General features: G+C 48.4%; 1 protein-coding gene across 1 annotated transcript in view; it reads right to left on the bottom strand.

Annotated features, from left to right (window-relative positions):
* Positions 1 to 389: 389 nt before the first annotated feature.
* Positions 390 to 13,062, bottom strand: part of HTR2C (5-hydroxytryptamine receptor 2C) — a 110,143-nt gene continuing 97,470 nt past the window's right edge. The window contains exons 7-9 of the mRNA XM_069065209.1: positions 7,982 to 8,304; positions 6,273 to 6,473; positions 390 to 3,584 (exon numbers count right to left, since the gene is read on the bottom strand). Of these exons, the coding sequence (XP_068921310.1) occupies positions 2,680 to 3,584; positions 6,273 to 6,473; positions 7,982 to 8,304 (1,429 nt within the window). The 3' untranslated portion in view covers positions 390 to 2,679. The remainder of the gene's footprint in view (positions 3,585 to 6,272; positions 6,474 to 7,981; positions 8,305 to 13,062) is intronic.

Raw genomic sequence — 13,062 nt, 5'->3', positions numbered from 1 at the left:
AAGCTACCTAGAGAGCATTCCCCAAAGATTACCTTCGGACAAGGGGTCAGGGAGAGAGGGAGCATACGAGGCAATCCTTAACTCTTATCATTAATAGAGAGATTATAATAATACATCAATATAGAGATTTAATTGAACATTAAGGTTGCAATTAATAATCTAACAAGCAAGTTTTTTTTTGTTTTGTTTTTGTTTTTGTTTAAGCATCCAGGATAGTTAATAGACATTAAGATAACTTGTAGATATAGAGAGTAGTTTAATACTGAACACAGAAAATTGGTGATTGGCACAGGAGATGGAGAATATGACCATGTGAGATTTACTTGATGCTACTGTGTGACAACATGGAGACTGTTCACAAATGTGCTCTAAACTAGTTATCGTTGGAGTTTATTGCTAGTGCAATTGAAAGTCTGTGGGTTTTTCAAAGGATCTGTTAACATGTGCTATGAGCTTGCCCTTTATATTTGACAGAAGAAATCAGATGTTTCCCATTTTCTCCGATGCTCACTACTTCAGATCTGAATCAGGAGTGGGGGAGGGGCAGGGAAGGTAGTCTTGAATCAGCTTGAGGGCTGCTAAAGGTAGTGTGTTTTCAGTCCATTGTAGTTTCAGCTACTCTGCCGTGTGGAAATACACAGAGATGGAATTGTGCGATACACGTGGTTCGCATGCAGGATTTCTTTAGGCATTTTGGGATGGACGAACTGGATTTCGTCCGGCTGGTCGTAGGAACGCTTAGATGTGGTTCGACAGAGCAGATGGGCAAGTTGACTTGGACCCTCTTGTGACGCTTTTGTTTTTGGGGGAGGGGGGAGAAGGAGAAATCCATGCTCGAAGAAATGACCGACAACCTGGCAGTGTTGCAATGCAGACTGAGGCCACTCTGGTTTTACCCAGAGTGGTGGCTCTCCCACTGCCCCTCGGTTTTCATCACATTGGATTTTTCATGAGCACGGACTACTGCTTGCCCCATCAAAGATTGGGGCCAGGGGTCCTGGATATTCAGATTCTGCCACCTCCAGTTTCCAGAGTTTGGAACGTACACTCGGAGGCTGTGCAAATAATGTCGGGCATAAGCTAGCATCATGGAATCCTCCGGGAAAAGCCACAGATCTGTGTGAAATGGACACACGCACAGAAACACAATCACTGGGAACACTTGTCTACTCTGCACACAGCATGGACTGGATGACCAGACGTGAGTAATTCTCAGGCCCCATTGTTGGTGCTCTGAATGAGGATGGTCATGGAACTGAAATGGAATCCTTAAGAGAGCGGCAGACCCGCGAAGAACACACAAATTAGAACACAACACAAATTGGTCACAAGGCTTAACTTCTTGTACATGATTGTAATACGATGATAAACTTGCCACTTGCACAAATCAGCTGCAGCCTTTGCTTGTACTAGCTAATGTGAGGAAGGATCCAAACAGGAGATAACTTTAGCTTTGAAAAATCTAATGGAAACTCTGTATTTCTTTTTATTCCCAGAGTCAGATAAGCATTTTGATAGATTGACATTCCAAGGGCCTACTTCCCTAGTACTGAATCAAATTAAGACTTGTAAAGTCTCCCCTTGACTCTCCAGGTGTTACCTACCCTTCAGGCTCCTGCTATAAGTTTTGCTTGAGAAAGGACTACAGAAGTTTGCCCTAAAGAGAGGTACTTGATTCTTTCTTTTAGTTTATTTTTTTTCTCCTAAAATCTCTGTCCATATAAGGCTAGAAGGTATTGTAAGTCTGCCTTTTGATTTTTTTTTTGCTTGCTTGATTATTCTCTAAAGCAATAAGGAACTATAGGATCAAGGGTTTGACCTCCCAGGTAATCTCAAATCCCAGAGCTCTGAGATTGCATCACTGAGCTCCATCATGGGGCTAGGTTTTTTTTTGACCGAGGACCACCAAGAAAATTCTAATTTCCAAAAACTTGGTGCTGAAATCCAAATTTGAAATATGGTCCTCGGGAGGTGAGAAGCTAGTGGTGTATGGATCTCTTATCGTCCTTCCACTCCACAGTCCTGGTTATCTAGCTGCTATGGTAGCATATCACTATGTTTGGGGGATGGACATTGTCGTCAAACGCCAATAAGTTTAGCTCAAGCTTTCAGACAATGTCTTGGTTCACCCCAACACCAAACAAGGCTTGATTCTAGCCCAATGGAGAACCCCTCAGTAGCTGGACAGCAACGGTGAGTTTCCGAGGCCAGAACCCCATCTAGTCATGATAATGTGAGTGCATGAAGAGAGCAAGAATATAAAGCATATATTTACGTGCTTCCAAATGGGTAGATTTTAGAGTGGCCTGGGGCTGTGGCTGCATGCACTCTCTTGGGTTTTTAGGAAAGTACCACCCAAGAGAGACAGCCCTTTTCTTCCTCCAATCCTTAGGATGAGGTTGCTTTTTTTAGTCTGCCAATTGAAGAGATTTAGGTAATTGGTGTTTTAGAAATCTCTTGTGCACAGTAAATATAAAACTTTAAACCTCACTCGTGGGGATGAATCAAAGTACAAGATAGCAAAGCCATACTCAAAAACTTTTGCTAAGAATGCTATATTTACAGGGATCTCTAAGAGGCAGAGGAAATTCTTGCGAGTCAATCTCCTGTGCTAATTCACTCGACTGGATTTCCTGTGCCGGGCCTTCATGGTGAGCCGAAGCTCGGGGCAAGGCCTTCTTAGACAGAAGTGACCTTCTCGTTGACCATGGTACAGGTATCCTCAACTCTTGCTTCCACTGGCTGGGGAGAGCAAGGTTCCATCTCAATCACTACCTCAACTACCTCAGTGTTGGGTGCCTCCTCATAGGGGACAATCTGGGGCACATCCTCATCGTGGCTGGGGCTGTATTCCCTTGGGACATATCCTCTTGGGGTAAAGTCCCGTCCAGTGTATTGACGCCCAGTGTATTCCCTGGGGTACAGGTTAGCAGCACTGACTGGGATCTGCCTGGGAGGGCTCTTGGTTCTCCCCAACCATCCAAAGCTAAGGTACTTGAGGAAGGCCCGGCGGTAGGTCTTGTTGAAAAGGGTGTACACCAGGGGGTTGATTCCAGAGCACACATAGCCAACCCAAACAAACACACTCAGGAGCTCATCAAGAGTTGACTTACGACAAGACTGAGTGCAAATAACCGCCATGATATTAGTGATAAAGAACGGGCACCACATGAGCAGGAAGAGAAAGAAGACAATGCCAAGTACCTTGGAGGCCCTACGCTCATTAGCAATGGCCTGCATGGTCCCCTTACGATAGCCCTCCCGATGACCCGGAGAAATAAGACGAACCGGCCCCCCAGTATTGGGATTGTGAATCATAGAGATGTTCTGGCCGCCCCTATCCCTCCGCAGGCAACCAAACCTGTAACGCCTCCTACGCCTCTCCCCAGGCGCAAACACGTTGCTCTGGCCCTGCAAGACCTGAATGGTCAGGCAGTAAGTGATGACCATAATGAACAACGGAATGAAAAACGCCACAAAGGAGCCAATGAGCACAAAGTTGGGTTCGTTCAGGCTGCAGCTTCCGTTCACAAAGACCTTGCTCTCATCCCTCAGACCAATGATTGGGATGGGCACGGACACAGCTAGAGCAAAGAAAACAAAAGGATTATTGTGAGGAGAGCCAAGAGCATATGCCAACTGGGACATTTTGAAGCCCTAGTTGCTATCACTGAAGATGATCCATCACAATGGCCCTTTGGAACTATGAGTTACTCTGATTCCGAATCTCAACAGGCTGAGCTTGGTAGGTGCTAAGGACCAGTTGGAAGTGAGGTCCTTAGTTCCTCAACATGAGTTTGAGGGGTAGGGTATGGGGTCAAACTGGTCTGAGGAGTTAGGGTCTTTCAACTGGTATAGCAAGGAAAAGACAGCTTAGATGTATCTTCCACTTTGGAAAGAGCCAGTTCTTGGGTATATGGACTCTCCAGTCTCTCCAGTCAGTTCCCATTTTCAAGACAAACAGCATTAGGTCAATCAACAGCCAAGTGCCTCTCTGAAGCCTAGGCCTGGTACCATGCTAATGGAATACCCTCAATGAGATATCAAGCACCCATGCCACAGATCTGTGCATCCAATATTGAGGGCATTTGGATTCCCTTAAAGATGCCCCTATTCCCCTTTGCTTATGGCAGTTGATGACATTCAGGTTTCTGAATGCTGTTGAGGATTTCTGCTGTGGACTCTTGGGTAGACACCTTGGGTCCCTATAAGAAATCCTTGAATGTAGGTACTATTGATCTGCTAGAATAATTTGCTGTGACCTATTATGAACTGTGAGAGCAAATGAAGGGCTCCACAATTATTATCTCCTTTGATCCTCCCAACAATCCCAGGAGGTAGTGCTTCAGTTTGTTTTTTTTTTGGAGGGCAATTGGGGTTAAGTAACTTGCCCAAGGTCACACAGCTAGTTCTTTTGTGTGGGTGTTAAATGTCTGAGGCCAGAACCAAACTCGGGTCCTCCTGAGTCCAGGGCTGGCGCTTTACTCACTGCACCACCTAGCTGCCCCCTGTAGTGCTTCAGTTTTACAAAGGAGAAGGGACTTGCCCAGGGTCACACAGCTAGGAACTATCTGAGGTTGAATTTGAACACTAGTTTTCCTGCCTGACTCCAGGCCTGGTTCTCTATCTATGGTGATGCCTCCAGCTGCATTTTCTAGGAAAACATGTCTAGTAAGCTACGAGCCAGCAGAATAGATGTCCCTGTGAGTGTCATTCCAAAGGTGACAACTGGCCAGGTAGGGGAGCAGGAGTGCTCTCCAGGTAGAACTAGGTGGACCTAAGTGTTGGGCAGGGAAGATGGACTAATGTTGGCTCATGTAGAATTTACGTTATTGACTTCCTTTTGTTTGAGGGTTTTTAATATTCTCTGTATTAGAAAGTATGAAATGGGGAAGATGAGCCCTCATGTCTCCTCAGACAAGTCACTAGGGGCAACAAGGTGGCACAGGAGGCCTGGAGTCAGGAAGACCTGAGGTACTGTGAGAGAAGGAGACCATAAGGATCAAGTGCTTATCAGCACAGTGCCTAGCATGCACAGTAGCTGTGTCTTCACCATCCCTTATAATTCAGCAGCTTGTCTCGGTCCGTTCTCTGGGTCACTGAGGCTTGGCTCCTGGTGCTGCCAGAACCGTCTGAGGCTCAGCTGAATCAAGGTTTGGATATAAGCTCTTGGAGTTCAGGGGGTACTTTTCCAGGAGTTCACTGAAAGCCCAGGCACATGGTTCCTAGAAGACGAGCTGTGCTCACTTGGGTATGTGTGAGGGTGGACCAGCTGCCCCGCTGGGGCCCATGGGGAAGCATAGTAGATTTCAGAACTGTTGATGGGGAGAAGTAGTTTGCGTTTCATATGCTCCCTGAAATCACTGTTGCCAAGTAGGTTCTCTTTCAGAATATTCCAGAACAGGCTTCTGGGGAAGGTAATTTGGAAATACCTGCAAACCTAGTGGTTTCTTAGCTGTAGCTGTCTCTTTTTCCATCTTTGATCTTTCTCAAGAAATCTAGTCTGCCTTATCAGCCACTTGACAGGTCCCCAAAGGAAGTTACTAGAGAGCATTACTATCTTTTATATTCAACCCCTTTATAGGACTGGTCACCTATGATTGTTGATTTCACATACGGCATCTCTTGTGTATATTCACTTTCATGCTCTCTCTGCTCCTGTGTTTTGTACCATCTGATCTGTGCCACTGGCCAAAGTAGTATTCCTGACCTGATCTGTGTGCCTTGACTACCTAGAAATCCTAACTAGCTCACTTCAAAACATAGAATATTGGTGGGATAGCCTAGCATAGAGGTGTCCATGTGTCCTTTGCATCTTTCATCTTGACGTGCCCTCTATTCCAGTCCTGGTTGGCTGTGAGCTGTTTCCTATGTGTGATGTACCATCTGCTGTCTCCATGGGAGAGAAATTACTTTGGGATCCTATGAGAGAGCCATCAATCGAATTAATGGGATGGTTGTGGGCCCATTTGCTGGTAGAAGAAGGTTGGGACTTAGGGCCATCTTCAAATATAGTTGTGCATTAGAGGCTGGGTTTGGGTTTAGATCTTTGGGCAAATCTTTTCCCTCTCCAGCATTCCTTGACATCCTAGTCTGTATGCAGAAGCCAACGACACTAATGCACAATCATAAAGTTGTCATAGGATCTTACCTGTTTTTATCCCCCCCCCAATAGATTTTTAGAGCTGACGTGTGAACACACTCTGGTCACTACTTTATGGAGCCCCTGTGACCGTTGGCGGGATTTAAGGAGCAAGGGCAGAGCAACTCACCCATCGAGATGGTCCAGACAATGGCAATCTTCAGAAGGGCCTTGGTGCGAGAGTTGAAGCGGCTATGCTCAATTGGGTTCCGGATAGCAATGTAGCGATCCAGGGAGATGGCGCAGAGATGCATGATGGAAGCAGTTGAGAAGAGCACGTCGAGAGAGATCCACATCGGGCAGAGTTGTCTCGGAAGAGGCCAGGTGTACTCTGTGAAAGCAAGAAAGACGCAAAAGAACAGGGTAAGTCTGAGTTGAGGCAGGTGTTGGAATGAGAAGTTACCTGAGCTGTCCAGAAGTGCGATCCCTGATACCACTTCCCTCTGGGTGTTAGAGCGGATGAGCTAGTTTTTGGTGGGAGGTGATATGTGTTGTCTCCAGGGGCATTGGTACTGCAAGGTGGTGCTTGGGTTGGCATCTGGGGCTTTAAGTCTGAGACTTCCTAGAGTAGGGATTCTTAACTTGGAGTCTGTGAATATTTTAAAGAAAATTTTTTGGTAACTCTGTTTCAGTCAAATTGGCTTCCTTTGTAATTCCATGTATTTTACGTGTCTAAAAACGTCATTCTGATCAAGGGGCCATGCCACCAAAAAGATGATGAGCCCTTGTTTCAGCCTATCCTGTGGTGTCTGGCAGGGGAACCTAACTCCAGGATGGTCCCTGGTATGGGATGGAAGTCTCAATGCAGTGTTATGGGTAACACACAGAGCAGGAGCATCTCCCAAAGTGTCTCTTCCTGTATATGCTTCTGGGTCTTCACTCAGGGATCCTGGAAGGAAGGCTTTGTTGTGATTCTGCTGGTTAATGTCTGGTCCAGTTTGGGAGCCTGGCTGCTGGCTCCCTGGCTGGGGGAGAACGCCAGGCACTCTTCTTGGGGGCCTTCAATGTTGGAAGCCCATAGTTTTGGGGGGGGCACTGACCTTACTGTTTCTGGATACCTTTAAGGTTGGCGTGGAGGTTCTCACACTCCTGTGGATGTGGTCTTCTGTTCCAGGCTTAAGTCTTCCTCCAAGGACAGCTGTCCATGAAGGGTGCAGCTAGGCAGATCCTTCCCTGGCATCAGACACACGGCCATTGGCACGGCTATGTTTCCAGTGGGCTCGTGGTGTCCAATCCAGGGCCAGATTCTGGCTGGAGGATGTCTCTTTGGTGGAGGTGGTCCTAGGTCAGAGGGCTACCTGGAACTGCTGGTTTTCTTCATTTCTGATTGCTTTTCAGGTCAGTCAGGTGACAGTGTTGTCTAGGAGAAGTTTCTTTGTGGGTATCTAGGTCAGTGTGTTAGGACCCAGTTGACTCCAGAGCATAGCTCTCTGGACATGAGACAGCATGTTTCCCCAAAGGCCTGGGAAATGTGGTCACTATGAGCTCAAGGTTACCCTGAAAGCAGTTGAGGAGCTGGAGGGGGACTCCCAGGGATGGTCCTGTCCTGCATTCTTTGGAGACCTTGGAACCTCCAATGGATCAAACTCCTGCCAAGGAGCTTGGGGAGGAAAACAGGCACATTGCATGTGTGACTTTCTCATGAAGGTGGGCCATGGGCTTGGGGGCACCCACCCTGTCACTCTGAAGAAGGGAAGGAGGGGAGTGCAGGACAGGAAAATCCCATGGAAGGTAACAGATGCCAGCTACCTCACACTTCAGAGACATTTCAAGGCATGGCCTCTCATTGCACTCTTGCCCCCTTTATTGAAAGTAGCCAGAGAACACCCTGAGACTCACCGTAGAGGATGGTGAGGACAGACACTGGCATCACTAATAACCCGACCAACATGTCCGCCACGGCCAGAGACATCAAGAAGAAGTTGGTTGCGGTCTGCAGCTTCTTCTCCAGGGCCACGGCCAGGATCACCAGGATATTGCCAGCAATAGTGATGATGATGACAATGAAGATGAGGAGGGCAGGCCAGTTCTTGCGGACAGGTCCAGGAGCCGAGGTTGGTGCGGGCGTGGTTGAGTTGTCGGTGCCATTTATGTACTCGTTCAGGCCAGGGTCAGTCAGGTTGCGGCTCAGCTGTAGAGCCATGATTCCGTTCTGTATGACACTGGAAAGGGAGACAGCATGTACAGCATGGTGAGCTTAGGGCTTCTTACCATGATTACAGGGGCTTGGCTTGGCTGGGGCTTTCACGTTCTGTATCTCATAGAATCGATTTCATTTGTAACCCTTTGGATTCAACATTATTTGGAGAAGGGGCCCCTAGGCTTCAGTAGAATGCCAGTAGGGCCCTGATAACAGCTAGTAGGCTAGGTTTGAGAGACTGTGACCCTGTCACCACTAATGGTCTCAGCCTTAACCCCTGCCTAAAGTCACAGCTTCTTTGAGGTCAGAGCATGGCACATGTTAAGGGATTTTCACAGGGTTATCAGCATAGTGAAAAGTCCGAGGCAGCATTTGAGTTCAGCTCTGCCCAGTCCGGGTCATCACTCTAACTCCTACCATCCTAGGCCTTGGGGGGAGGTGGAGAGGCTGGCACTCTGACTCAAGGCTAGGGCTCTTCCTTCTACACCAGCCGCATTTGGCATTCAGAGCCTACTTGAAGACCAGGTGCCATGACCATGCCTGTGCTTGATGTCCCAGGGGAAGAGATTTTAGAAAAAGACCCTTCCTACTCCCCATGACCCCCATGATCATGGACCACTTGGGGTTTGACTATCATCTATTCCTCAAAGCAATATATAGCTGTATTTTCTGCAGTGAACCTGGGATCCAGGTTATTTTCAGAACATGGGACTTCTCTCAGGACTGGGGCCTTTTCTCTCTAGGGGCTCCAGGGTCTTGGATGGACTTCCTTGATATGATTATAGGTGAATGTAAAGGATGACAAAGTGGCCCCCAGGAAGGAAAGGACTCCCCCCCCCCAGTCACTCAGGGAGGCTGAGGCCAAGTCAGGATTTCGACCCATACCCTCTCCTTCCTAACATTGTGCTTTTCCCATGGGTGGGTTTAATTGTTCTGCTGAGGAGGCTCCACGTCCAGACGGTGGGCCATTAAAATGGTCAGTGGCAGGTTTGAGACCGCTCACCTGGAAGCTTCTGGAACAGAGAACCAGCATACCTCTCTGTAACTGCCCCAGCATAGGCCAGGGGAACACCCCACACAGGGATAGCAACTACACTTTGAGAACCTGAGATGCTGCCTGAGTGAGCTTACCAAGAATTCTGGGCTCCACTTCTGAGCCCTTTATCTAGAGCTGGTGCTAACACACTTGAGTTTTGTGGTCTGGAGAGACTCCACCTCACATTTAGAAATCATCTCTAGTTAATTTGAGGGTTTCTTGGGGGGGGGGGGGGGGGAATCGGTTATCTGCCAAACTGCTATAGTCCCAGGCCCCTGGCAGTCTGAGATTGCTTTTCTCCCAGCCGACTGTTACATACTTTGGTGTGGCTGGAATTAAATAAGGGGAAAACGTTGGCACCTCATTTTGCTCTGCGCTCGGGGAGGGTTGCTGGGCATATTTCAAAGTGTCATCTCTCTTGGGCCATTACAGAGTTTATGGCCTATTAGGCCTAAAGCTTTAGAAGGACCTCAGAGGTCAGCCTCGTCACTGCCCCTCTGGGCCTCAGACTAACCTCTCACTGGCCCAAATGTGTACCCTGAGTGTTGAAGGCAGAATTCCAGCCTCACTGTACACCTCTGACTCCCAATGCAGTCATGGCACCTTCCTCTGTGCCAGGCCATCTAGCGGTGGAGAGGGCTGAGTTTGTAGAAATTCCCAGTAAGGCTATGTATCCTGGAGAATTCTAAGGAGGCCTGATGCCAAATCCCCTTCTGGGTTGTTTGCTTAGTTTTCCAGAAAGCTCCTGAGACCAAATATTGCCATGCTTCTAGGCATATTGAATCTTTTGTCTGCATTCACTTGCAGGGATGCCAGAAAACCTGGCGAGCAGGGACCAAGGCAGTACTTGCATTCGCTTGGGAATCTTCCAAGCTGTTATTGGCAATCTGCCCCCTGGGCCCAGCAGAAGGCAGCAGAGATGCCTTGGAGGCAGTGCTTCCCCCCAGAGCTGCCCTGGTAGCCTAATGGTGAGCGCTATCCCACAGGGTCATGGGACACACCATGAGTAGCCCAGGGGCTTCCAGCTAGGGTCAGCAGAGCCTCCTCCCATGTTTCCCCACTTCTTAGGCCGGCTCACTCGCTTAAGGAGACCACTCCTGTCTGCAGTGATGGAGACAGACTCAGCAAACATGACTGAACAACGGTAACTGCTTGCATCTAGGGCACCTCTTTGCCTTCATGCTCCCCAGGAGGTTCTCTTGCTTTGTGGGCTGGGAATCGAAACTGGGGGATCTCAAAGTTATGAGATGCCAGTTGCAGCCCTGCTAGGCATTCTCCCAAGTGAAATAAGCAGACCAGATCAGAGGACCCTTAGACACTTGAAAAGGAACTGAAATGCTGGTTTGAGGCATTGTTTACTTGGCACCTCGGCTATGCCAAGGGACCCCAAGAATCTGTGAAGGGCCACTGGCTTCTCTCATGCCAAGGCCATCTAGATGCTCTCCATTCTGTCTATTACATCCTGTTATCCTACAGAAGACACTTGTCCCATTCAAGCCCTGAACTGTCTGTAAGCACCCCAACTGTCTTAGCAAAGATCACAGACACAGCACCTTGAGGAAAAGGTAGAGGAGTCATTGTACCTCTCCAGGCACCAGCTTCTTTCCCTCTCAGCTAAGGGGGGCCGACCTCTGAGGTACCTTCCAGTGCTACGGTCTCAGTCCTCTTTGGGCAGGTTAGGTTTGATCTGGCGCATTCTACCCATAGTACCAAAAGTGAGGAGAGCACTCAGGGAATGAGACATCAGTGTACAGAATCTGCCCAACCCAGGCATTTTAGAAGCACATTTTCAGACAGACAATGTAGGGTCTACCCAGACCTTACAAAGAAGGCAGCTCCACCATTTCCAGCAAGTAAGCATTGGACCCTGGTTCCTTGCACCTTCCCTTCCTGAGATACTCTCTGAGCACCACTTCCACCCCCTCACCCGCCATTTCTCATCTCTTACCTATACTCTCTCAGGTTCCAATCACCACTGTGTCTCATTCCTTCTCATTCTACCAATGGAAACACTTCACGATCACAGGAGGCCCAAGGGACGATGCCCAGTGGGAAGGAATCTTCCTGACTGTCTGGAGCTTTGGCCAAAGGCTCAAGTCCTTTTGAAACCAGAGCTTGGACTCTCTTGTCCTCCTCCTGGCCTTACTCTGACCCAGCCTCAAAGAGTCGCGTTAAATATCCACCCCCATGGCCTTGCCTTTCCCCTTTGGACAAAGGGCCAAGAGTTTCTGCATAACTGCTATGCTTTTAATGAAAAGGGGATTAAAGGCTTTCAAAGAGTTACCTAGACCCAGTCCTCCTTGGGAGGGAGGAACAGACTGCCCAGGAGACTCAGGCCAGGGTGCCAGGTACACCCGCCTTTGGTTAGGCCTGCTGGCTCATGTCTCCCACTGAACAACATTACCCCCCACCACCTTTGCCTATGCTCAGACGGCTCCCAATCTGACCGAAGGATGGATGGACCTCAGGATTGGACTCCCAAGCCTGGATGCTGATCTCCTACCCTTTCTTGTTGTAGGACTTTGCTCTGGGACAGAGTGGTCTGGGCCTCCTGGTAGCAGCCAGAGATCCAGATAAGACCCAGGGGAGATGCTTCTGGCCCGCCAGGAGCCTGACAGGGATAACGAAACTGATATCACAGCTCCCCCAGGACCTGGTCTTGCCTTTGATCTAAGTTACACAATAGACGAAGCAAAGGCTGCTAAGGGAAATAATCTTTGTATGACAAGTGGGTTGGGAAAATGGTGACGTGCCCAAAGTCTAGGAAAGAAACACCTGGGATCCATGGGCTGTGCTTGTCCCCATGCAAAGTTACGTCTAAGTTCATGATGCAGCATAGCCTGGTCTCACTAGTGAGAGGGTCTTCGGAGATGCCCTGGGATGAATCTGGGAACTTGGCATTAGGATCTGCTTTCCTTCAGAATGCCCCTGAGACCCTGAAGGAAGCCACGGGATCATTTGGAATCCCATACCGGGGCCACGTTCCCTTTAGAGACAGAGAAAGCTTCTCTCATCTGGCATGCTTATGATTCCCCCCCTCACATAGAGAGATCGATACACTGAGGTCCTGGCCTCAGAAGCCAAATGCCCTTCCTTGCAATATGTCTGAAATGGGTAGCTGGATGGAGTCCTGGGCATTACTGGGTTTTTCCCTGTCTCTCTCCAGATATAAGCCACAGATTGGTATTATGGGTAGAAGAAGCCAGATCAAAGCAAAGGCTAGGCACTAGGAGAAGAGAGGTCATTCCCAGAGTGTGGCCACTTCCTCACAGCTGCCGAGTACACTCTGTTTTGCAGGCCCTGAGGGCCTGTTGGAGGTTCGTTCTGACTTGTTGGGAATAAGTCTATTCATGATTATATGGGCGTTGTGCAAAACTTCGTTACTTTCTAATTGCAGGCACAGTAGAACATCTGTCCAAGATACTTGCATGAGACTTTCAGTGCAGAATGACATTGTTTTTGCTTAATGAATGAACACCGCCCTCCCGTCCATGTCAGGTGTTTTCTGTGGTGACCTCAGTTAATGAATCAGCCACATAAGGAGGCTAATGCAGAATATCGATTTCTCGGTTTTTGCTTCAATCACCCCCCCAAGACACAAGGAAAAGTCCTTTTCACACTTTGTAGCCTATTTCTAAGTCATGATTTTCCACATTGCAGTCCTAGGATGTGACAAACATTGTGGGCACAGAGGGGTTTTAATCACATGTTTGCTCTTACACAATCTGGAAAGAGGAGGCTCAT

The sequence above is a fragment of the Petaurus breviceps genome, unplaced genomic scaffold (assembly GCF_028583685.1).
Source record: "Petaurus breviceps papuanus isolate PSGF00001 unplaced genomic scaffold, PetGlider_PUasm1.0 90681, whole genome shotgun sequence".
Taxonomy (NCBI): domain Eukaryota; kingdom Metazoa; phylum Chordata; class Mammalia; order Diprotodontia; family Petauridae; genus Petaurus; species Petaurus breviceps.
This window is presented reverse-complemented; position numbering and strand designations above follow the sequence as displayed.